At 44.2% G+C, this 26,838-nt stretch overlaps 1 protein-coding gene across 1 annotated transcript in view; it reads left to right on the plus strand.

Annotated features, from left to right (window-relative positions):
* LOC142010740 (adhesion G protein-coupled receptor F5-like) overlaps window positions 1-26,838 on the plus strand; it is a 68,257-nt gene that overhangs the window by 17,433 nt on the left and 23,986 nt on the right. The window contains exons 3-11 of the mRNA XM_074989153.1: window positions 2,117-2,180; window positions 4,317-4,432; window positions 9,630-9,688; window positions 10,170-10,318; window positions 10,966-11,178; window positions 14,137-14,352; window positions 17,509-17,673; window positions 17,782-17,931; window positions 18,348-18,544. Coding sequence (XP_074845254.1) covers window positions 2,117-2,180; window positions 4,317-4,432; window positions 9,630-9,688; window positions 10,170-10,318; window positions 10,966-11,178; window positions 14,137-14,352; window positions 17,509-17,673; window positions 17,782-17,931; window positions 18,348-18,544 — 1,329 coding nt within the window. The remainder of the gene's footprint in view (window positions 1-2,116; window positions 2,181-4,316; window positions 4,433-9,629; window positions 9,689-10,169; window positions 10,319-10,965; window positions 11,179-14,136; window positions 14,353-17,508; window positions 17,674-17,781; window positions 17,932-18,347; window positions 18,545-26,838) is intronic.

The raw sequence follows: 26,838 nt of genomic DNA on the forward strand, positions 1-26,838 counted from the left end.
CTTTAAATGGACAGTTTTATCCTATTTTGTCCATAGGGTGTGAGTAGAGCCATCCCTGGTGTTCTGCGTTTCCAGCCGTTCCAGGTGTATGGCAGAAGATGATCTGATTTGAGCTGTAATAAAAATGAGATGGCATTCTGTGTGTCAATTGTCTGACACTGTCACTATTGTTTGCCATTGTCTGACAGGCTGGAGGCTCTCAGGTTACAAGGACAACCTGCTTGGTTGCTCATAGTTGCTAAATCCCTTTCCATCTAAACTGCACATACAACCGTGAGCCCAATGCTCCTTGCAGTAAGGCCAATAATTTTTGCTATCAAATTTAACGAGAGTGCGAGCAAACCTAGTCACACTGACCTTTCTGTACAAAACAGGTTTTTTTGTATCATAAATCTTTATGACTATAAATGATCTAAGATTTACCAACAAAAGTGGGTTACATTACCATGAGTGTACAATCAATGGAACACTAAATACTGTAGTAAGTACAGGCCCAGTATGAGGCCTTAGGCCTGAACCAGAGTAATGGTCAAGACTTTGCTAACAGAAAGCAAAGTTCAGCTGTGAGCTGAAGGAATGCATTGCTCACAGAAGTTGGCAAGAAGAGGGTTGGTGTTGCATAAACATATCTACCTAGCATATTGAAGTACGAACATGGTACCAGTACACCCAGCCCTGGAACATTCCACAGATAAGAAAGAACAGGCCGACCCATCCCAATGACAGAGGCAAAAGGGTAATATGATGGATAGAGTTGTTTTGTTCGAACCAACATGTACAAGGTGAGAGGCGGCACCTGACTACGTAGAAGGGTTGTACCTCAATACGTCAGGAGTGATGTGTAAATTGTTTGTACCTGTGTATAAGAATGTACTCCTGGGGTGTGGTCTGGGTCCGGCCAAGGGGGCAGTGGAAAATCCTACCACTGACTGAGCCAAGTCCATTGAGCGTGGGTGCTTATTTGTAGTATGCCCTGACTTAGACTAAGAAGTCTACAGGGAACTACTATTGTGTCCAATATGGCAATAAACCTGGCCGATGTGCCTTCGCACCTTACTAGACTCTGTGGTCATTGGGGGTTCTCTTCCGGTCTGCTGTGTTGGCTATCTGCAGAGCTGGGGCAGCGCACAGAGGGAACACACTCACGCAGCCGAGTGATACCAACATTGGAGAGAGCAGAGCACCACACTGGTAGCATCTGACAACAAATACAATCACATAGTGAATAACAGCATGATCTTATTATTGTAACCCTTGTTGCTCCCTGCCTCATGACCTCATGTTGCTTTTTAAATTAGGCCATAAAATTCTTTGGCTACATCTACACTACAGCAGTCCTTCGAAAGAAGTTCTTCTCAATGATCTCTTCCAAAAAACTTCTTTTGAAATAGCGCATCCACACACAAAAAAGCAGATCGAAAGATCAATCTTTTCTTTCGATAGAGAGTGGCCACACAGCCCCTGCTCTTTCCAAAGAATGAGCCAGGGGTCAAATAATCCAGTGCCATGAGGACTGTTCTTTTCAAAAAGAGTCCCCCTCCCCCCGAGTGGTGTCTAGTGTCTACACTATTTTTTCCAAAAGAATCTTGCAGAAAAAAGGCACTCTTCCTCATCTGGGACAGGAAGATGGTCACAGGCAGAAGAGCCGTGTCCTTTCAATTTCAGATCAACAGAGAGCATTTGTTTGTAGATGCTCCATGATTTTTTTCAAAAGGGGCCTGGCTTTTCTGAAAAAAATCTTGCTAATATAGACAGAGCCTTTGAAAAAGTGATCATATTTGTGTATCTGTTGTATAAAGTACATAGGATGCTTTCACACTCAAAGTTCCCCAAGACCATGTGCTGAGTCTCTGTGCAGGAGTGAATTTCATCCTGAGACACACTTACGGAGAGTGTGCAAGTAATCAATTAAAATATAAGAGCATAAGCAGAAGTAAGTGTATTAGCATGAACTCACTGGTGGCTTTTTAACCCATGTAAGTGTGTACAAAACACAAAGGATCAAACTTTTAGCTGATACAAACTGGCAGAGTTCCATTGTCCTCTCAGTTTTCACCAGCTGAGGTAAAATAAACACAATAAAATAAAAGCTCAGACAACTGCTTTCTTCTTCCAGCCAGCAAGTGAAAATGGAACAGCCAAGAATGTCCCAGGAGAGCTGCACAGGCAGAAGCGAAACGGTATGTAAACACTGGTGTCACAGCAGGTTTCCTTTTGACATCTCTTGGGATGTCATTCCTAGACATAGCAAGCGGCAATGATCGAGCGAGCATGTGAATCACTGTGGTGCAAGCCTGTGGCCAGTCACAGTGGAAAGTGACTGAACTCATGGTACTACGTAGCTGCTCCCCAAAGGGATGACTTATACCTCCCGCCTTTCCTGACCTTGGTCACGTGGCATAGCTCTGCACTGCACATATGGGCAGCGGGTGAAGTGGCAGTGTGGGGAGGCTAACCCCACCCCCCATGTCCTCCCCTTCCGCCTGAAATCCCACTTCTACCTCTCCCTTTTCATCTCCTCTTGCACTCCCTGACCACAGCCCCCTGAGCCCAGACCTGGAGCACAGGGCAGAGAGTGCCATTGTAATGCCCCTGACCCCAGCCCCACACTGGGCAGTACCATGGCAGTGCCCTCAACCCCAGCCCTGGAGCACGCAGCTGCAGCCATTCCCAGATGCAACTCTAGAGCACATAGCTACAGCCTGGGAGCACTCAGCCCCAGCCCCCCAGCCCCCAATACCAGCCCTGGAGCACACAGCCACAGCTGCCCCCTAGTCTCAGCCTGGGAGCACATAGCTGCACCTACCCTGCCCCCACCACAAGCCCAGCCCCAGAGTGCAGGACAGGGAGTGCCATCTAGCAGCATCCCCGAATCCCAGCCCTGGATCAGGCACCTGCCAGCACCACGGTCCCCAAGTCCTAGGCAGCAGGCTGCAGGCTAAGCATGGCCAGGGCCACACCAGGCTATCTGGGGGGACACGGCCTTTCCTGGCCTATGACATCTACTGCCCTTGACTGCACACTAAGGATGTTTTTACATGGCAGCCCTGAGTTGACCTGTGTGCAGTCAACCTATGGCCACCGCAACAATTAACTGAGAGCCACATTACCCTCCATTTGCTGGTGGGGCTTATTCCCCCCCCACAGCCCCCGAGCATTCCACTGACTGAAGAGGGGCAGCGTTGGGGCTGCAAGCTTCATCGCAGCTCCCTGCCCAGAGCCCAGCTGCCCCTGCCTCTCACCCTCCTCCCGGGAGTGGGCAGGTTCCCCTGCCCCTGCTCCAAGCTCCTGCTCTCTCTCCACTGCTGCTTCTCAGTTGCTGCTGCTTCCATGCCACCCCTGGCTGCTGTGTCGCTGCCGTCGCTCTTTGCTGCCCCTGCTGGCTGTTGTCCCTCTGCTGCTGCTTTTCTGCTTCCCCCAACCCACTGCTCCTTGGCTACTCCTGCAATCTCAGGTTCTCAGGTTCCACCACATATCCCAGCTCCTAGAGACTGCAGCAGAGAGGGGGAAACCTCACAGCTGATACATCTTCTGTGTTGTCTTTCACTGTCCCCACAAAAAGTGTGAGACTTAGCTTTTGCACATGCTCAGTATAGACATCAGCTCTACAGGGAAAAAAAATGAAACACCGACTCTCCGTTGAGCTTGTCTGCTCTGCCACTAAATATTGAAGAGAAGCAGAACCAGGGTGACTAGACCTCCTTAGGCAGCCACTGCTCAGCCAGACAGAAACCCCTGGCCCGATTTGCTCTCCTTGTCATGAGGATCTGGTTCCCCCCAGCTCCATGCACAGATGGCATGGCTCATTTTAGGGTGTCTCTCTCTCTCTCAGTACATGCTAAGCTGAGTTTTGCTGCCCTTTCCTCATCCAATCAAGAAAAGAACATTGCGTTACCCTGCATTCAAATATAATCTTTTTTTAAAGCTAACGTTAAAATTATCCAATATTCAGGTTAAGGTAAACAAGGGTTCCATTTCAGGAGGGCAGGGGGACTGCAACCACATGTACCAGGTTGCTGCTTGCTCTGAAATACTTTGCTTCGGCGTAGGGCTACTGTGTAAGTGTAGCCTCAGTGTCCACACAAGACTTAGCTGAATAGTAGCTTTGCACCCTAGTTTGCTATGCGGTAATATCCAGTGCAGACAAGTCTGAATTTCAGACATCCCAAAGGTTCAGGTGTGTTGGATCCAGAGTTCTGTTTGGGGAAGAACTTACTTTGAAAGAATTTGGTTGCTAATGTTTTATTGTTCAAAGTAATTTTGTTTTCTTTTTTGTTTTTGTTTGTCTGTCTGTCTGTCCATTTGTTTTGCTATAGACATTTCTACCATCTCAATAAAAATGTCAGTCAGACTCAATGGCATCTTCCAGGATGATCTCAGGAATCCCTCATCTGAGCTGTACAGGAAATACAAAAAAGACTTGGAAGATGCTGTACGTCTTTGGCTTTTAAAATCAAGCTAATTTGCTAAACCATTTTCTATACAATCTGAGGGCGGTTCATGTACAAATGAGTGGAATTGCTTGTGGGATGGGAACGTTATCTTTAGTAGGAGGTAGGAAGATATAACTGCACTGGTTGGCAATAAGAGCTCTCCACATATCTGTAAGATATTAAAAAATTGGCAATGGGGGAACAAACTCTGGCTTTGGTCAATCATAGTTATAGTAAAACCTAGGCCTTATTGAATCCCTTACCTCTCTAGATCTCAGAGCTATTCACACAGTAGGTCAGCATCTTTATGGCTGCTTTACAAGTACAGAAGCTGAAGCATGCAGACATTAAGTGGCTTTTTCAAAGTTGCATAGCAGTAGAGCCAGGAGTAGAAATCAGGTTTCCTGAAAGACCTCATCCAGTGCTCTGTTCACTAAGACACACAACCTCCACCGGGCATAGGTGAGGTGTCTGGGAATGGATGACAGTACCTTCCACAGATGATGTATTCAGCTGGGTTAGATGCTCGCTATGTCCCAATGTCACTATATCCAAATATCACTATGTCCCAACCCAGAGGAACACAAAGTTTAAAAGAATTCAGAGCCAGGGTGTTGTTCCACCCTCTTATGCACAGTAAGGCCATTTGAGACAGCTCCAAATCTGAGTTTGAATTTCTGGCATTTAATTTCAAACTCTGGCATTTAATTTCAAAAAGGGGAATTACACTAAAATGAGGAAGCTAGTTAAACAGAAACTAAAAGGTAGAGTAATTAAACTAAAATCCCTGGAAGCTGCATGGAAACTGTTTAAAGACACCGTACTAGAGGCCCAACTTAAATGTATACCCCAAATAAAAAAACACAGTAAGGCTACGTCTACACGTGAAGCCAACATCGAAATAGCTTATTTCGATGTAGCAACATTGAAATAGGCTATTTCGATGAGTAACGTCTACACGTCCTCCAGGGCTGGCAACGTCGATGTTCAACTTCGACGTTGCGCGGCACCACATCGAAATAGGCGCTGCAAGGGAACGTCTACACGCCAAAGTAGCACACATCGAAATAAGGGTGCCAGGCACAGCTGCAGACAGGGTCACAGGGCGGACTCAACAGCAAGCCGCTCCCTTAAAGGGCCCCTCCCAGACACAGTTGCACTAAACAACACAAGATACACAGAGCCGACAACTGGTTGCAGACCCTGTGCCTGCAGCATGGATCCCCAGCTGCAGCAGCAGCAGCCAGAAGCCCTGGGCTAAGGGCTGCTGCCCACGGTGACCATAGAGCCCCGCAGGGGCTGGAGAGAGAGCGTCTCTCAACCCCTCAGCTGATGGCCGCCATGGTGGACCCCGCTATTTCGAAGTTGCGGGACGAGCAACGACTACACGGTCCCTACTTCGACGTTGAACGTTGAAGTAGGGCGCTATTCCTATCCCCTCATGGGGTTAGCGACTTCGACGTCTCGCCGCCTAACGTCGAAGTTAACTTCGAAATAGCGCCTGGCGCGTGTAGCCGTGACGGGCGCTATTTCGAAGTTAGTGCCGCTACTTCGAAGTAGCGTGCACGTGCAGACACGGCTTAAGAGACCTAACAAAGAACCACCATGGCTAAACAGCCATGTTAAAAAGGCAGTGAGAGAGAAAAGGGCAGCTTTTAAAAAGTGGAAGTCAAATCCTAGTGAGGAAAATAGAAAGGAACATAAACACTCCCAAATTAAGTGTCATAATGTAGTAAGAAAAGCCAAAAAAGATTTTGAGGAACAGCTAGCCAAAAATTCAAAAAACGATAGTAAAATGTTTTTTAAATACATTAGAAGCAGGAAGCCCGCTAAAAAAGCAGTGAGGCCCTTGGACGATAAAGATATAAAAGGAGCGATCAAGGAAGACAGTGCCATTGCGGAGCGATTAAATGATTTCTTTGCTTCAGTCTTCACGGCTGAGGATGTTACAGAGGTTCCTAAATCTGAGCCAGCCTTTTTAGGTGACAAATCTGAGGAACTCACTCAGATTGAAGTGACATTAGAGGAGGTTTTGGAGTTAATTGATAAGCTGAATAGTAACAAGTCTCCAGGACCAGACGGCATTCACCCAAGCGTTCTGAAAGAACTCAAATGTGAAATTGCGGAGTTATTAACAGTGGTTTGTAACCTATCCTTTAAATCCACTTTGGTACCAAATGACTGGAAGACGGCCAATATAACACCAATATTTAAAAAAGGCTCTAGAGGAGACCCTGGCAATTATAGACCGATAAGTTTAACATCAGTACCAGGCAAATTAGTAGAAACACTAGTAAAGAATAAAATTGCCAGGCACGTAGAAGAGCACGAATTGTTGGGCAAAAGTCAGCATGGTTTCTGCAGAGGGAAGTTGTGTCTAACTAATCTATTAGAATTCTTTGAAGGGGTTAATAAACATGCGGACAAGGGGCACCCAGTGGACATAATATACCTAGATTTCCAGAAAGCCTTTGACACGGTCCCACACCAAAGGCTTTTATGTAAATTAGGTGGTCATGGGATAGGAGGAAAGATCCTTTCATGGATCGGGAATTGGTTAAAAGACAGAAAACAAAGGGTGGGAATAAATGGTAAATTTTCACAATGGAGGAGGGTAACTAGTGGTGTTCCCCAGGGGTCAGTCCTGGGACCGATCCTGTTCAACTTGTTCATCAATGATCTAGAAAATGAGGTAAGCAGTGAGGTGGCAAAGTTTGCAGATGACACCAAGTTGTTCAGGACAGTCAAAACCAAAACGGATTGTGAAGAACTACAAAAAGATCTCAGCAAACTGAGTGATTGGGCAGCAAAATGGCAAATGAAATTTAATGTGGGTAAGTGTAAGGTAATGCATGTTGGAAAAAATAACCCAAATTACACGTACTACATGATGGGGTCAAATTTAGCTACGACAGATCAGGAAAGGGATCTTGGAGTTATAGTGGATAGTTCTCTGAAGACATCCACGCAGTGTGCAGCGGCAGTTAGTAAGGCAAATAGGATGTTAGGAATTATTAAAAAAGGGATCGATAATAAGACAAAAGATATCATATTTCCCCTATATAAAACTATGGTACGCCCACATCTTGAGTACTGCGTGCAGATGTGGTCTCCTCACCTCAAAAAAGATATATTGGCATTAGAAAAGGTTCAGAAAAGGGCGACTAAGATGATTAGGGGCTTGGAACGGGTCCCATATGGGGAGAGGCTAGAGAGACTGGGACTTTTCAGTTTGGAAAAGAGGCGATTGAGGGGCGATATGATAGAGGTATATAAAATCATGAATGGTGTGGAGAAAGTGAATATAGAAAAATTATTTACCTTTTCCCATAATACAAGAACTAGGGGACACCAAATGAAATTGATGGGTAGTAGGTTCAAAACTAATAAAAGGAAATTTTTCTTCACACAGCGCACAGTCAACCTGTGGAACTCCTTGCCCAAGGAGGCTGTGAAGGCCAGGACTCTATTAGGGTTTAAAAAAGAGCTTGATAAATTTTTGCAGGTTAGGTCCATAAATGGCTATTAGCCAGGGATAAAGTATGGTGCCCTAGCCTTCAGAACAAGGGCAGGAGCTGGATGGCAGGAGATAAATCACTTGATCATTGTCTTCTGTTCTCCTTCTCTGGGGCACCTGGCATTGGCCACCGTCGGCAGATGGGATGCTGGGCTGGATGGACCTTTGGTCTGACCCAGTATGGCCATTCTTATGTTCTTATGTTCTTATGTAAACAGCCCGATGGTTTGGGTGTGTTTGGGTACAACTTTTCACTTGATGCAGGGTTGTTAAGTGGCTTACATAGGTGAGTTAAGTTCCTAGGGAGCACATCTCAGAAGTAGTATATCATTTGGCACAAAGTTCAATATGTTAATTCCTTAAAATTTGATATAGTAACTATCTTTCTGGCACTCTCATCACTCCTCTGAGGTTATGTCTATGCCGCAGGCAGAGATGTGACTGCCGCTGCATTACCCCTAATTAAGTTAGCGCTGCTAAAAATAGATGTATTCATGTGGTGCCAGAGGCTTCAAAGTGGTCTCCACAAGCACATCAGAGACTCTAGATACATACCTACATTGCTAGCTCACACGGAAGCACGTATCTTCAGCTCTATGCTGCCAGTTTGGGGCATGACAGCATGGGTAATGCTAGCAGGTGTGTGTACCCACATGACAGTTGTGTCTCAGACTGCAGCGTAGCGACATCCAAAGTCAGCAGTGTGCCAGTGCACTGGTAGGGTACTCGGAGACACTGTGCTGCTAGAGGGCCACCTCTTAGAAGAGCTCTAAATCATCTTCCGCAAGAGCAGGACTATCAATCACGTCAAATTCCAATGTTGGCCTACAGCTTCCATCAGACACCTGGCCTCCCCTTTTCCCCTGAAAAGCTTAGCAGAGAGTTGCAGGTGCCAAGTGATGGCATTTCATAGGATGCCAAGTTATTCCTACAGGGCCAGAAAACGTGGTCTAGTGATTAGGATGCTATCCTGAACCTGGGGTCAAGTCTCTGCTCTTCCACAGACTTGCTGTGCGGCTTTGGGAGAGTCTCTTGGGCCCTGATTTTGCATTTTTTTTTGTTAAACATTTTTAAAGGCTCCTAAGCAGCTAGACAGCAGGTGTGACTTGCAGAAGCATTTAGGTGCCTACCTCCCTTTGACATCAGTGCTTTTGGAAAGACTTCTATACAAGTGCCTTTACCTTGAGGAGCCTAACTACCAGAAAAGTCTGGCCTTTGGCTTCTGTGTGCCTAAGTTTCCCATCTGTCCAGTAGCCATAATAACACTCTCTACGGCACTGTGAGGGTAAGTACATTAAAGCTACTGATTCAATAGCGATGCTGGCCAGATAAGCACATCAGATAGATAGATTCTCAGTGGGAGCAGGAACTGGCTCCCTCAACAACAAAATTTCTGTTGACCTCAATTATGCACATCTGCACTAAGTATTTCAGGATCTTTCAGGATAACAGGCACAAAAAATGTCAAATTAATTGTCCTCAAGCTAATCACCACCATGTAGTGTAAATCACATTGTAGAAGTGAAAGGAGCCTCCTTGTCTCTGAGCCTCCATGCAAACTTTCCATTTGCTGAAATCAAATCATCTCTCCAGTTACCAATGCTAAAGCTGAATCTTACAAAAAAAAAAAAAAGACATACAGAGGTTTTCCATTGTGCAATATATTTCTTCCATTTCAGTTTACAGCTCAGTACAGATTTTTGCCAGGCTTCATATCAGCAACAGTCACCGGATTCAGGTAAGAAAACCCTTTGCATTGGTCTTGTTTTGCAACAGACATGAACCCTTCTTTCTTTTTGTTGTTTTTTTCCTCTTTCTGGAGACACCAAACCAAGCATAAGACTGAGAGGTCCTGTAGTTACTGTGGTTGCAATCCATACACAGCACCAAATAACAGTATGACAGGCACACTAGAATGCAAACAGATGGAATTCCCTAAAGTTAGTGTGGAAAGTGTGTGAAGTTAGGAGTCTGGGTGAAATTTATTCCTGTGGAGATGGTTAGGCAGCACTTTATCTCTGAAAATAGGACCAAACTCATCTCTATGCTTTTGCACTGACTCTCTGCACAGGAAGGAATTTCACTCAATGGGAAGCAAAGAGTAAGTAACCTCATTAGCATTTCCCAGAGAGGTTGTAGAGATTCATTAGTTAGTGGTTGTTCACTAAGTGCCAGGTATTAGTCTCAATACTCTTTTTACAATTCTTGTCTCTGTTTAGAAATGGAAATGTTACCGTGGATTTTGAGGTCAAAGCTGCCCTGAAAATATTCAGCCATATTGAAGATGTTAACAGAAAAGTAGTAAACTCAATAGATGCATCATATAAGTTAGACCCTAATTCTTTTCATTATTCAATAGAAATACCAGGTAAGATTTCAGCTCTAGTATATGTGCTATGAATTTACTTTAAAGTTTGTGAACAAACATTGGTATTACAAGCAATAATGGGAAGAATAATTAGTAGAAATGCCCAATACTATTAAGCACTTGGAATCAGACTTTCAAAGCAGCTCAGCTCCCATGGAGGAAATGAATGAGCCAGTCTTGCTAACCTGTGCAGCGCACAGCATCTGCTATTGAGAACAAGAATGCTATCATCAAAACAATGAAAACCAGCTAGCCTCTTCTAGGGAGATAAATTGAACGTTGTATTCTTCATTGCAAGAAATCATTGAGGCAAGAACTCACAACCCAACGCCTATCAGAACAGAGTCAGCTCAGCACCTTGGGCCCCAAGCACCTACCTGCTCTGTGCGCATTGCAAATTTCACCATTCTTGCTGTGTATTATACATGTGCCTAGTTGGTGGTCTGCACCCCAGAGATGGCTGCATGTCATTGTAGATATAATTTGCGATAATATGAATAATGTATAACATACAAAAATGAATAATGAATAATACACAATATGTATAATTTGTGATCTTTCTTAGGCTTCCTTTGAGAGGGCAATTGCTAGGTACATGCCAGCAGAAGTAATAAATAAATAATTCAAGTTTCTCCTTGCTTTGCCAGGTGAAATCAGCTTACTTGAGACCTCTAAGGACATTTTCTCTGGTGACACAGTAATAATGAAATGTGAGACAAACTTGGGCCTAAGGAAAGTGTCCTGGTATCGTTCTGGACATCTCATCTTGAATAGCAGCCGTCATTCAATATGTACAACACATATAAATGAAGTTACAGAGACATATCTGAAAGTAAAATATGTTACACAGGATGATACGGGTACGGTTGGATCCCTCTTGCTAAAGCTGTATAGGCAAGTGCATTGTTTGTAATCGGCAAAGCAACAAAGAAGAACGCAATGATTCTATTTATTTAAAACAGAAGGGCAAAGGCACCTTTTCGTCCTGTATTTTCATTTTCGGTAATGAATCTGCTTCTAAATGGTGGTGCCAGCCTACTGCATTTATTATAGCATAATTAGTAACAGAGTTCCATAGCAAATTCCCTAGTTTACTGCTTGGAGAGCCCTTTGAAAATAGGTGATCTATTAGAGCGTAGTAATATGGAAGCACAGACTGGACAGGGAATCTCTGACTCTGATCTTCTATGTCACCTTGATCAGGCTACTTCACCTCATCTGTAAAAGGAGGTGATAGTATATACTTCTTTGCAAAGGGCTTTGAGATCTATGGATGCAAACTTCTGTAAACAATTAAGTATCATTAGACAGCACTTTGTATCAGAGTGAAGCAGAGGCTGGATCTGATCTGATCAAAGATACAGGTGATGTGGATGATTTTTGTAGCAGTACATTGGCTGGTGACAGTTCAGGAAGCTGGAGAAAAAGTGGTTGAGGCAAAAGGTATGTTGGCCTGATAGAAGAAATAATAGGGGGAAGATGAAATGTAAAGAAGAAGAGGAGGAGAACTCAGTAGTATTTATTGGAAGGAAGGAGAGATGATAAGTCTGCAAGCTTGAGGGACAGAGAAAAAATTGGAATAACCAGCAATGACAGAGAAAAAAGACAGAGGGGCAGGGCTGGGAGCTCTGGTGCTACTACTACATCGGATAAGAGGCATCTGCAGTACTTCACTGTTCTCCCTAAAGTAGAGGCTGAAACTCTGTAGTTCAACAGGCTCTCCTCCAGCAACATCCATAACGTTGTAACGTTGTATAAGAACAAAGGAGACAGAAGCGACTGCAACTACCGTGGAATCTCCCTCCTAAGCGTCAGTGGTAAACTGTTTGCTCGTGTCATCCTTGGCAGACTCCAGAAGATTGCTGAGAGGGTGTACCCCGAATCGCAGTGCGGATTCTGCACAGAGAGGTCTACCGTTGACATGGTCTTCTCTCTAAGGCAGCTGCAGGAGAAGTGCAGGGAGCAGAGAAAGCCACTCTACATAGCCTTCGTCGACTTGACCAAGGCTTTTGACTTGGTCAGCAGGGATGGGCTGTTCAAACTGCTCCACAAGATAGGCTGTCCTCCACGGTTACTCAAGATCATCCAGTCGTTCCACGAAAACATGAGAGGAACCATCCAATATGACGGTGCATTATCGGATGCTTTCAGAATCAGGAGGGCATCAAACAAGGATGCGTGCTTGCTCCGACATTGTTTGGGATCTTCTTCGCACTCCTCCTGAAGCATGCCTTTGGATCTTCAACAGAGGGCATCTTGCTCTACACAAGATCTGATGGGAAACTGTTTAACCTTGCAAGGCTGAAAGCTAAGACTAAGGTGCGAGAAGTCCTCAACAGAGACATGCTGTTCGCAGATGATGATGCTGTAGTGTCTCACACAGAAGACCAGCTTCAAAAACTGCTGGATCGGTTCTCCAAAGCGTGCAAGGACTTTGGGCTTACCATCAGCCTAAAGAAGACAAACGTACTCGGTCAGGATGCTGCTGAATCCCCATCAATCAGCATTGACAACTATACGTTAGAGGTTGTCCACGAGTTCGTTTACCTCGGGTCCACCATCACTGACACCCTGTCATTGGACACTGAGCTAAATAGGAGATTCGGAAAAGCAGCCACAACTCTGTCCAGACTCAGCAAGAGAGTGTGGAATAACAACAAGCTGTACACTCACACCAAAATGCAAGTCTACAGAGCCTGCATCCTCAGCACCCTCCTTTATGGCAGTGAGACTTGGACCCTGTATGCCCGCCAGGAAAAGAGGCTGAACGTCTTCCACTTGCGCTGCCTCAGGCACATCCTTGGAATATCATGGAAGGATGGAGTGACCAACACCACTGTCCTCGAGCAAGCTGGAATCCCAAGCATGCACACCCTCCTCAGGCAGCGTTGACTCCGCTGGCTTGGCCACGTCCATAGGATGAACGATGGAAGGATTCCAAAAGACATCCTGTATGGTGAGCTAGCCTCTGGCAAAAGACCTCCCGGACGCCCCCAGTTGCACTACAAAGATGTCTGCAAGAGAGACCTCAGAGAGGTAGACATCGAGCTGGACAACTGGGAAGAACTAGCAGACGACCGCAGCAGATGGAGGCAGGGGTTACACAAGGGCCTTCAGCAGGGCGAGTTGAAGATCAGACAACTAGCAGAGGAGAAGCGAGCTCACAGAAAGCACAATAAGGACTTGCCAGACACCCACTACATCTGCAAGAGATGCAGCAAGGACTGTCACTCTCGTGTGGGTCTTTATAGTCACAATAGACGCTGTAAATGAAGTCCTCAACTGAAACTTTAAAGGGCACGATCCATAGTCTATGCAGACTGAAGGATGCCTACTACTACAGGCTGAAACTGTGTAGTTCAACAGGCTCTCCTCTAGCAACATCCATAATCCAGCATGATTTTAGTACCACCACTTATCATGTGTGTGGCCAAGTTTCCCATCATCCCATAAACATTGTTTACAGCCACCAGTTCTGGCTCTCAGTGTTCTGTGCTGTTATTTAGCTCTAATTTATCCCTTGGTGTCTTCAAAGAGCCCAGTAAGCAGTGGAAGTGTTGGTAATGTGGTACGCAATACTGATCTGTGGTTCAGCAAATTCTCTCATTCAGCACCACTCTGGTCCCAAGGGAGCCAAACTAGAGAGGTTCAACCTGTACCACTGTTCCAGTGAGCGTATGGCACACAGCTCCTGAAGTGGACCCATGACACAAATCTGTAATTGAGCTGGGGGTGAATAGCTGAGCCTATTTTTTGTTGCTTTAGTGCATTCAGAAAGAAAGAGTTCTCAGCTGTAAGATACTGTATTTCCTTTGCAGGTTCTTACACTTGCATTTTGACAAGCCACACTCTGCGCTACACAGTGTCAGTTATAGCAACAAACAATATAACAGTCATGCCAATTAATATTGTGCCATCAAAGAACACTGAGGTTGTATGCAACGGTACCACAGTATCGCTGAGCTGCTGCATTGATGGGGATATACAACTCTTCACTAGAAACTGGAAACCAAATGGTGCAATAAATATTTCAGGTAAGACAGAAAATATTCAGTCCCACATACAACAGGCTGTTTCTTCTCTCAATCTCTTCTCCAAATTTGCGGCTAAATAGAGGTATCTGCACTAGATTTATACACCAAAGGGCCAGATTGTCAGGGACACCCCAAATGCTTATGGCACAAGTCAGAGGGTGCTGTACCAAGCCAAGTTTACACTCACATTGGCTTAGTGCTGCTGTGCCCATTGCCCTGCATTGTTAGAGCACAATGAGGGATGCTCTAATTTCTGCCACCCCACAAGTGCCAAATGGGGCTAAAAAAACCTATCCCAGCATCAGCACAACATACTGTTATCTAATTGTCTTTAAGATAGGGTGTCTCCCCCTTTTACTGTGTTGGTGACAGATGGGTATAAGGTGTATAAGTCCTTGTGTTGGTTGTTCACCATTCCAGGACTACCTTTATACTGAGAGTACCCTGAGAGTACTCAGCCCTAGCAAGCAAAGTGTAGGGCACAAAACAGCAACAGCACAGCTGAAGGTCAAAGCCAAAACTTGCCTTTCCACAAGCAAGTGTGAATTGTCCAGTGCAAAATGAATCACACCTGATATTAAAGTTACATTTCAGCTGGATTTATAAATAAAGAATAGACATCTATAACATAAGTATGCAACAGACATCAGCAAAATGTGGTACAGGGTTTGCACAGAAGTAGATGGTGTTATTGGTGATTGTAAATCATAAGCTACCTATTGCCTATATGAACTCTATAATATATACAACAAAGAAGTAACCATTTATTTGAGAGATCTATTAACCATTTAATAACCTTTTATTAACAGTATATAAATGGAACTTTAATATGAGGTCTGAGTCCAAAATGAGTAACTGCAAATACACAAATATAATTGCACCTAGATCCAGGGATTTTTACATTGTGAATTACCCAGACATGCGGGTAAAATCCTACCTCCCTGGAGTCGGGAACTTTGCTTTTGACTTCAGTGAGGTCAGCATTTCACCCACGAGTTTTGCCCACCCAATAGCTGCACATTTAGATTTGGTGGGTGTGACTTACGTAGGCAGTTTTGGTAAATTTGCCACATTATGTCCAGAGCCGTCCTTATGCATATGCAAAATATGCAGTTGTATAGAGCACTTGAGGACATGGGGCTCCACAGCGTTTTAATGTCCACCCACCTGCCTCTTCCTATCCCTGTTCTGTGACCCTACTTCCTCCAAAGAGCATCTAGTTAACTTAAAAGTGAAAAAAACTGCCAGAGCTATAAGCTATTAGCTGTTAATGAAAGAGCCATTCAAGTAGCAATGAACCCATTTAACAAGTTTGCCAAACCCTTTCAATTTCTGAATTTACTGAGACCTTAATTTAAAACAGGAGTGAGGAACCTTTTTTGGGTCCAGACAGGAGGCTCTGAGCCTCAGAAAAATCAGTCAGGGGCCCACATCCAAGTGAGAAGCAAAGTAAAACTGAAAATCCCCACCACAGCAACCAGTAGCCCATCCCAAGTGAGGAGGAGAAAACCTAAAAACCTCACAGATGTGGCTCCCACCTGAGACTCAGAAAAGACATTCACCTCACGACCCTCAAACTCCACACCAGAGTCTAGGGGGATCAGGGCTCATAGATTTTGTGGGGATCCCCTTAGGCTCTGGTGAGGGGACAAAAATGAAGGGCTCAGTACATGGGAGGGGGCTGTAGAGGAGTGGCTTGGGGTGGGGTTGTGGAGTCTAGGCAGGAAGTAGGGTGCATGGGCACATAGCTGGTGCAGCTCCAGGGGGCAGAAGGGTGCACTCATATAGCTCCATGTGGCTCTGTACCCTGCAAGGAACTAACCCCCACTGAAACACACACAGTCCCGCTACTCCCATTGGCTATGCTACAGCCAATCTGAGTGACCAGGGCAGTGCCACGAAGTGCACAGAAGTTGTTTCTCCTCCCCACCCCCTTACCAAGCAAAGCTCGCAGGCCAGAGCTGGCCACAGCTTGCCTGGATTAGTCCCATGCAGGTTGGGACTCCATGGCCCCCAACGTCAGGGTGCAGTTACTGAGGGTCCAGCCATGAAAACTCTCTCCGAAAGCAGGGTTGGAGCGGCACTGATGGCTTGCACCCCTGCAAGGTGGGAGCCCAGCCCTGAGCCTCGCAGGATGAATCAAAACAAGCTGCTCAGGCCGGATCCGGCCCACAGGCCGTAGATTCCCTACCCCAGTTTAGAAATTATTTTAAAAATGCTTCATTAGTGTGTTGTTGAAGATTTTAAAATCACATCTCTAAAAAGTCTTTCCCACCCCTGCTTCAGCAGCCATCGGGCAGGGGGCACGAGTTTAATAGTACCACATAGGGCCCATAAATCCTCAGGACAGCCCTGATTATGTCTAACCCTTCTCTCTTGACACCCAAAATAGAGCTACATGGTAACCCTTCAAAATATTAGTGTTCTGTAGCATGAGAAGATGGCTTTTATATTTGCATTGTTTCCTTGTGCTTTCCATTGCTTACTATAAGAAACACCAAAGCACTTTAAAGACAAACCAAATAATTGATTGGGTGATGAACTTTCGTGAAGCAGACCCACTTCTTCAGATCTGGAAATAGTGCTGTACTGAAAAGAGCGTATTTCCAGATCTGAATAAGTGAGTCTGCCCCACGAAAACTCATCACCTAATTAGTCATTTTGTTAGCCTTCAAAGTGCTACGTGACGCTGTTTTGTTTTGTTAAGATACAGACTAACATTTCTACCTCTCTGTTACTATAAGAAACACCGTGAAATGGACAATACTGCGATTATCTAACTCAAAATACTTCTCTCGGGCTTGAGTCAGAAATGCTTACTAACTGTGACTTCTCCTCACTTACCCAGACAGCGCTCTTGGACTCAGGGAGTATGTGCTGCCCAAGATGAGTAAGGATTATAGAACTGGACCAATGGGTGTCTTAGGTAATGGGCCCTTTGTCCCAATCCTGAAGTCCTTACTACACCACTATGGATTTTGCCCAAAAAAAGGCTGAGTGTAGACTTCAGGATAGTGAGTTTAAAATGTCTCCCTTTCAAAACTTGTGCCTACACCGAGAGTTTGCATGGCCAGGACAAATCCTGTATCTACAGGCTTTACTTATTGGGTTAGCCAGACAGCGGTGACAGTCCTGGAATTGTTTATTTGATTATAGGAACCACCAGCTTCACAACAAACTGCACTGTGTATATTCTCCAAGCCAATCAGTATCACTGCCCAAGTGACACGTCTGATACCAAGACAACATACACGTGTGAGCTCAGGAGACGAAATGGCACCATCACAAGTAAAAGTATCCAAGTGACCTTTTTACGAATAGGTAAGGAGCCTTTGACAAATGCTGCTAGAATCTGATTGCACACAGCTGAGTGTAAGTGCCTTGGGCAAGAGATTGTGGCTCTGTTTCCTCCATATAGCACACTGCTAGTGCCAAGAAAAGAAGTAAAGCAAATGTGCTATTCACACAATTATACAGAAAGCTGCAACTCAGTGACAAATGTCACAGTATTGTGTACCGTCATGAACCGCATTCAGGATAAGGTCGAAAGTTCACGTATGAGACTAACTGCAAAAACAGGTAAGAAGAAAGCTTCCTAATTACATACAGCAACTGAATGTACAAGCCTAACATATTTGCCAAACCAAAGGACATTTGCAGTATCAATGGGAGCTGCTTAAATGCAGCAGCATGTGCAGTGAGTAGAGCTGGTCAGGAATTTTCTCTGTAATGTTCTTTTTTGTAGATAAAATGGTTTTCCTAAGAAAAGGTCAATTTTGCTGAAATCTTGAAAACCGAAACAAGGTGTTTTGTTCTGGCACAGTTTGACAGTGATCTCTGATTATATATAAGCTGCCTTCATACTTCATGGAATTTTCATTCTTGTGCCTCATGCCCCTTGTATTCTGCATAGACAGGACTTGCTAGCTCTACTATATATCCCATGATGCAATTCTATTCCTTGTCATGCATTTATTTCTTTTTTTTTAATATAGAAAATAAAGATATGTGCTCAGACAGCCTTGGTGTGGGAGAGCAAGGAAGACAGATAACAAAACCATGCCCCACCTCCAAGGATGTGAGTAACCCCATCAGAGGGAACCTAACCTATGTGTGTATCAACAAAACCTGGAATCTTGCTAGTAACAGCTGCCTTTCTGAACAACTAAATACCCTGCTCAGTGATGCTGAGGTAACAACTTTGTGTTCTTTTCATGTTTTTTTTCTGTTGTGTTAAATAAAGAATAGAAGGTGCGTTCCGTTTGTTTCTATTGTTCAAGTGCGTTAGCCACGTAAAGAGACATTCAGTATTGGAGAAATGCAACTGTTCAATTAAAAGTGCTTTCAAGGACAGGTAATAAACTCTTTGCTCCATTGGCTCTGGGGAGTTATGAGTAGCATTATAATTTTGAACAACCTGATGTGGTGTGTATCAAGGCAATTGAAGGGACGAGGGTTATGAGGCAATGAAAATTCTATTACAATCTAAAGCAAAGAAAAATCTCACTCCCACACTCTCCACACAGCCTTTGCCACCAGGGCCAACTGTTTTCTGTCAACCTCTTGAAACTCACACACACAGAGGCTGAGCGCTGTTTCTGTAAACACACTTTTTTGCATTTATTTCCACAGTAAATATACCAAGATAGTACAAAACTTTTATTCCAAATACTCTGAAAACATGGAGAAATGGTGACTTAATCTGCAAGACAGTAATGTAGCACGTCCAGTTCTCTCTGAGTTGGCATAAAGGTCCTGATTCAGAAAACCATTCCCCCTCAGGACAGCAGTTAAGCACATGCATACCTTTAGCACATATTTAAGTCTTACTGACCTTAACAAGACTTAAGCATATGGTTAAATGCCTGTTTAAGGGCTGTCCTGAATCAAGGCTTTGTCCCGTGCTAATTATCACAGTCAGTTTGCTGTACTACACAAAATCAACCTTGGGGCCACAAGCATAACCTGCTACCACTTGCCTTAAAAGTGAGTAACACTTAGCAGTTAAGTGTCGGAGGGGTAGCCATGTTAGTCTGGATCTGTAGCAGCAACGAAGGGTCCTGTGGCACCTTATAGACTAACAGAAAAGTTTAGAGCATGAGCTTTCGTGAGTTAAGTCACTTCTTCAGATGCATCTGAAGAAGTGACTTTAACTCACGAAAGCTCATGCTCTAAACTTTTCTGTTAGTCTATAAGGTGCCACAGGACCCTTCGTTGCTGCTACTTAGCAGTTAGTAAAACAAAAAAGCAGTCCAGTAGCACATTAAAAACTAACAAAATAATTTATTTGGTGATGAGCTTTTGTGGGACAGACCCACTTCTTCAGTTCATAGTCATTACCAGAACAGACTCAATATTTAAGGCACAGAGAACCAAAAATAGTAATCAAGGTTGAAAAATCAGAAAAATATTATCATGGTGAGCAAATCAGAGAGCAGAGGGGCAGAAGGGGGGTGGAGTCAAGAATTAGATTAAGCCAAGTATGCAAAAGACACCCTATAATTAAAGGTCTAGAGAATGTGACCTATGAGGAAATGTTGAAAGAATTGGGCTTGTTTAGTTTGGAAAAGAGAAGATTGAGAGGAAACATGATAGCGGTTTTCAGGTATCTAAAAGGGAGTCATAAGGAGGAAGGAGAAAACTTGTTCTTCTTGGCCTCTGAGGATAGAACAAGAGGCAATGGGCTTAAACTGCAGCAAGAGAGGTTTTGGTTGGACATTAGGAAAAAGTTCCTAACTGTCAGGGCGGTCAAACAGTGGAATAAATTGCCAGGGGAGGTTGTGGAATCTCCATTGCTGGAGATATTTAAGAACAGGTTAGATAGATCTCTATCGGGGTGGTTTAGATAGTACTTGGTCCTGCCATTGGGGCAGGGAGCTGGACTCGATGGCCTCTCAAGGTCCCTTCCAGTCCTAGTGTTCTATGATTCTATGATTCTATAATGACCTAGAAAATTCATATTCCGGTTCAAACCACGTGTTAATGTGTCAAATTTGTATATAAAAGCGAGTTCAGCAGCCGTTCTTTCCAATCTGTTGTGAAAATTCCTCTTCAGTAAGATGCAGACCTTCAGGTCATTAACAGAATGGCCAACTCCATTAAAATGCTGACTGACTGGTTTGTGGGTCAGGAGTGTTTTTACATCTGTTTCGTCCCTATTAATTCTTTGTCTAAAAGAGCTTAAAATCTGTCCAATATACAAAGTATCTGGGCATTGTTGGCACATGATGGCATACATCATGTTAGCTGAGGAACATGAGAATGTGTCTGTGATTCTGTGACTAACCTGGTTAGGTTCAGTGATGGTATCTCCAGAATAGATATGTGGCCAAAGTTGGCAACAGGCTTTGTTGCAAGGAAAAGTTCCAGGACTGGTGTTCCTGCAGTATAGACTGTGATTGTTGGTGAGAATCCTCATAAGGTTGGGAGGTTGTGTGTAGAAGAGAACAGGCCTGTCACCTAGGGCCTTCTGGAGTGTGGCATCCTGATTAAGGATAGGTTGTAGGCCTTTAATAATGCATTGCAGTGGTTTGAGTTGGGGGCTGTAGGTAATGACCAGTGGTGTTCTGTTCTTGGCTTTTCTGGGCCTATCTTGGAGTAGCTGGTCTCTGGGTATTCGTCTGGCCCTGTTGATTTGTTTTTTATTTCTCCTGGTGGATAATTCAGGTTTATGAATATTTGGTAAATATCTTGTAATTTTCGGTCCCTGTCAGTAGGATCAGAGCAAATGCGATTGTACCTAAGGGCTTGACTGTAAACAATGAATCTAGTTATGTGTGCATGATGGAAGCTAGAAGCATAGAGGTAAGTATAGTGATCAGTGGGTTTCCAGTTGAGTGTGGTGCCAGTCAGGCCACCCTTGATTTGTACTGTAGTATCCAGGAAAAGTATCTCTCGTGTGGAGTAGTCGAGGCATATGTTGATGGTGGGGTACAGATTGCTAAAGTCTCTGTGGAATTCTTCTAGAGTCTCTATACCATGGGTCCAAATCATAAAGATGTCATCAATGTATCATAAGTGAGGAGGGGCAATAGGGGACAAGCACTGAGGAATCGTTGTTCCAGGTCAGCCACAAATATACAAGCACATTTTGGGCCCATGCAGGTGCCCATAGCAGTTCCACTAATCTGAAGGTATAAGTTGTCCCCAAATTGGAAATAATTGTGGGTGAGAACAAAGTTACAAAGGTCAAACACCAGATTGGATGTGGTGACATCAGAGATGGTATTCCTGATCGCTTGTAATCCGTCTTCATGTGGAATATTAGTGTAGAGAGACCCTACATCCATGGTGGCAAGAATGGTGTTGTCAGGAACTTTTCCAATGTTTTGTAATTTCCTCAGGAAGTCAGTGGTATCTCAGAGATAGCTGGGAGTGTTGGTGGCATCGGGCTTGAGGAAGGAGTCCATGTAACTGGATAGTCTGGTGGTAAGGGTGCCAATACCTGAAATAATAGGGTGTCCGGGGTTTCCAGGTTTGTGGATTTTGGGAAGTAAATAGAATAATCCAGGTTGGGGCTCAGATGGTGTGTCTCAGTGAATAAGATCTCAAGTAGCAGCAGGGAGTTCCTTAGAATCATAGAATCATAGAAGAGTAGGACTGGAAGGGACCTCGAGAGGCCATCGAGTCCAGCCCCCTGCCCTCATGGCAGGACCAAGCACTTTCTAGACCATCCCTGAAAGCCATCTATCTAACCTCTTCTTAAATATCTCCAGTGATGGAGATTCTACCACCTCCCTTGGCAATTCATTCCGGTGTTTGATCACCCTGACCGTTAGGAACTTTTTCCTAATGTCCAACCTGAACCTCCCCTGCTGCAACTTAAGTCCATTGCCTCTTGTTCTATCCTCAGAGGCAAGGAAGAACAAGTTCCCTCTCTCTGCCTTATGACACCCTTTTAGATACCTAAAGACTGCTATCATGTCCCCCCTCAATCTTCTCTTTTCCAAACTAAACAAGGCTAATTCTTTCAGCCTTTCTTCGTAGGTCATGTTCTCTAGACCTTTGATCATTCTCGTTGCTCTCCTCTGGACCCTCTCCAATTTCTCCACATCCTTCCTGAACTGTGGTGCCCAGAACTGGACACAATACTCCAGCTGAGGCCTAACCAGTGCAGAGTAGAGTGGAAGAATGACTTCTCGTGTCTTGTTCACAACACACCTGTTAATGCATCCTAGAATCATGTTTGCTTTTTTTGCAACAGCATCACACTGTTGACTCATATTTAGCTTGTGGTCCACTATAACCCCTAGATCCCTTTCTGCTGTACTCGTTCCTAGGCAGTCCTTTCCCATTCTGTATGTGTGACACTGATTGTTCCTTCCTAAGTAGAGCACTTTGCATTTGTCCTTATTAAACTTCATCCTGTTTGCCTCAGCTCATTTCTCCAGTTTATCCAGATCCTTTTGAATTATGACCCTATCCTCCAAAGAAGTTGCAACCCCTCCCAGCTTGGTATCATCTGCAAACTTGATAAGTGTACTTTCTAGGTCAATATCTAAATCGTTAATGAAGATATTGAAGAGAACTGGTCCTAAAACAGACCCCTGTGGAACCTCACTAGTTATACTTTTCCAGCAGGATTGAAAACCATTAATAACTACTCTCTGGGTACGGTTATCCAGCCAGTTGTTCACTCACCTTATAGTAGCCCCATCTAAGTTGTATTTGTGTAGTTTATTGGTAAGTATATTATGTGAGACTGTGTCAAATGCTTTACTGAAGTCTAGGTATACCACATCCACTGCTTCTCCCTTATCCACAAGGCTCATTATTCTATCAAAGAAAGCTATTAGATTGGTTTGACATGATCTGTTTTTAATAAAACCATGCTGGCTGTTCCCTATCACCTTACCACCTTCCAAATGCTCGCAGATGATTTCTTTAATTACCTGCTCCATTATCTTTCCTGGCACAGAAGTTAAGCTGACTGGCCTGTAGTTTCCCGGGTTATTCTTGTTCCCCTTTTTATAAATGGGTACTATATTTGCCCTTTTCCAGTTTTGTGGAATCTCTCCCATCTCCCACAATTTTCCAAAAATGATTGCTAAAGGCTCAGATACCTCTTCTATCAGCTCCTTGAGGATTCTAGGATGCATTTCATCAGGCCCTGGTAATTTGCAGACATCTAATTTTTCTAAGTAAATTTTAATTTGTTCTTTTCTTATTTCAACTTCTAAACCTACCCCTTTTTCACTAGCATTCTCTATGTCAGGCATTCCTTCAGATTTCTCAGTGAAGACTGAAACAAATCATTAAACATCCCTGCCATTTCCAAATTCTCTTTTACTGTTTCTCCCTCCTCACTGACCAATGGCCCTACCCTCTCCTTGGTCTTCCTCTTATTACCAATGTATTTGTAAAAAGCCTTCTTGTTTCCCTTTATGCTTGTAGCTAGTTTGAGCTCATTTTGTGCCTTAGCCTTTCTAATCTTGCTCCTGCATGCTCGTGTTGTTTGCTTATATTCGTCCTTTGTAATTTGTCCTAGTTTCCATTTCCACTTAAGTAGTTGTAATTTCTTTTGGCATTCCAAAGTGGGATCAGTGCCCTGATGCTTTGTATATTGGACAGACTTCAAATTCTCTTAGACAAAGAATTAATGGCACAAAACAGACATAAAAACGCTCCTGTGCCACAAACCGGTCAGCCAACATTTTAATGGGGTCGGCCATTCTGTTAATGACCTGAAGCTGTGTGTCTTACTGAAGAGGAATTTTCAGAACAGATGGGAAAGAGAGGCTGCTGAACTCTCTTTTATATTCAAATTCGACACATTAACATGTGGTTTGAACTGGGATGTGAATTTTCTAGGTCATTATAGGGGCTCTGTTATATACTTGGTTTAATCTAATTCTTGACTCTCCTCCATCCCCCTGTTCTGCCCCTCTGCTCTCTGATTTGCTCACCATGATAATATTTTTCTGATTTTTCAACCTTGATTACTATTCTTGGTTCTCTGTGTCTTAAATATGGAGTCTGTTCTGGTATGGCTATGATCTGAAGAAGTGGGTCTGTCCCACAAAAGCTCTTCACCAAATAAGTTATTTTGGTAGTCTTTAAAGTGCTAATGGGCTGCTTTTTTTTGTTGCTGACAGTATATAGACTAGCACAGCTTTCTCTCTGTTAGCAGTTAATAGTAGGACTTTTATCTTCCTTGAGTGTGTATAGCACATATACCATGACGAGCTCTGACTAGTATCTTTGGGCTAGCCATGTTCTTCTGTATCTTCAAAAACAATAAGAAGTCCTGTGGCACTTTATAGGCTAACATATTTTGGAGCATAAGCTTTCTTGGGCAAAGACCCACTTCCTCAGATGCACGAAGTGGGTCTTTGCCCATGAAAGCTTATGCTCCAAAATATCTGTTAGTCTATAAGGTGCCACAGGAGTTATTGTTTTAGCTCTGACTGGAGCATTCATGGCGCTCCATACCTAGTGAGGGCCACCACAAGACAGGACAGTCAGAGGAAGTAAGGCAGGAAATTATCACAAAGACAGACAAGATTCTCCAGGGCTGTCCCACCCTAGCAGAATGCGTGCTCCTTGCCTTTGGTTCTACCTTAGTGCTGCCTGTGAATCAGTGTGCTTTGCTGGCTTGCAACACCCATGAACATGTTCCTGTCCTCTGTTCACACTTCTGTGGCTGGATGGTCTGTCCTGTTGTGACCTTTGCACTGATCGTTAAGAGTGGCCCCTCTTTCCAGGTACGTCCGGCTACACTTCACAAGTAGCTCCAGGCTATCCCTTCCTGTCAGCTAATCCCTGTCTTGAATACTTCCCACTGCAAGGTGTCTAGCTGAGTGGTTGGTAGAAACACGCCCATTTTTGTTTTTGTTGTCATAAACAGCTCCCTATTTTGGGCAGGGGACTGGACTCGATGACCTCCTGAGATCTCTTCCAGCGCTGTCATTCTCTGATCACCTGCCCACAGAAACAACAACAGGCCTGCTGCTGCATTCTTTGTCTTCTCAGGCTGTGTCTACACTACAAGATATATTTGAATTTAACTAAGTTAGCTCAATTTTGCCACATGACTGTCTTCACCATAAAGACCATTAGCTCAGTTTTGGTTGCACTGACCTCGAGATTACAAAATCACAGTTACCTGACAGGTATAACGTCAAGCTCGAACTCAGAAGTCTGATTAAAGGCCAGTGGGGAAGTGCCGCTTCTTAAAATCAAATTTATTAGCCTCCAGATGTGTTCCATATGTAACCTATAATGCCCCTCTCAGTGCTCTGCTCTGGCTGCTGCTCTCCAGTAACAGGAAGAGTGTGAATTTCCAAGTGCGAGCCGCGAGACTTTAGCCGTGGGCTTATGTTCGTATGACAGCCATAAGAACATAAGAATAGCCATTACTGGGTCAGACTACAGGTCCATCTAGCCCAGCATCCCTTCTCCTGACAGTGGCCAGTGCCAGGTGCTCCAGAGGGATTGGACCAAAGACAACAATCAAGCAACTTGTCTCCTACCATCCATCTCCAGCCTCTGGCAAACAGAGGCCAGGGACACCATTCCTACCCCCAAGCCAATAGCCTTTTATGGACCTAACCTCCATGAATTTATCTAGCTCTTCTTTGAACTCTCTTATAGTCCAAGCCTTCACAGCCTCCTCTGGCAAGGAGTTCCACAGGTTGACTGTGCACTGTGTGAAAAAGAACTTTATTTCATTAGTTTTAAACCTGCTATCCATTAATTTCATTTGGTGTCCTCTAGTTCCTATATTATGGGAACAAGTAAATAACTTTTCTTTGTTCACCCTCTCCAGACCACTCATGATTTTATATATCTCTATTGTATCCCTTCTCAGTCTCCTCTTTTCTAAACTGAAAAGTCCCAGTCTCTTTAACCTCTCTGCATGTGGGACCCATTCCAAACCCCTAATCATTTTTGTTGCCCTTTTCTGAACCTTTTCTAATGCCAAAATATCTTTTTTGAGGTGAGGAGACCACATCTGTATGCAGTATTCAAGACATGGGTGTACCGTTGTTAGCCGATGGCCAAGGATGTTTGGTGAGGTGCCAGCTATGCCCGTTTTATACCATCCGTGACTCTAACCGCTAGGACGCACTGTCCCTTCGCAGCGGGCAGCCCGGGCTAGGCTGACGGATGCCCCAAGGTCCTAAACACCCGTGACTTTAACTGCTAGAGCTCAGAGCCCCTTCGCAGTGGGCAGTCAGGATTGACTGACAGGCGCCCCAAGAGTTTGCCCCGTGGAGGCGGCACAACTCAACGCTAGGCTCTTAGTACTCTCACCTAATGGCCAGGCTTTATAGCCAAAACGGCTGAGGTTCTTTAATTGTGTTGGCTGCTTTACAGTAAACCAGAGAAACAAGTCAGGCTTATGCACAAACGGTTACCAAAATTTATTAAACTAGATTCTAATCATGTGGTTACAAAATTGCTAGTGCCTACTTATTTAAATGTATAGATGTTACACACACAAACAAGTTACAAAACTGAAGCCACTATCCCAAAGAAAGAAAA

This window comes from Carettochelys insculpta, chromosome 3 (assembly GCF_033958435.1).
Source record: "Carettochelys insculpta isolate YL-2023 chromosome 3, ASM3395843v1, whole genome shotgun sequence".
NCBI lineage: Eukaryota > Metazoa > Chordata > Testudines > Carettochelyidae > Carettochelys > Carettochelys insculpta.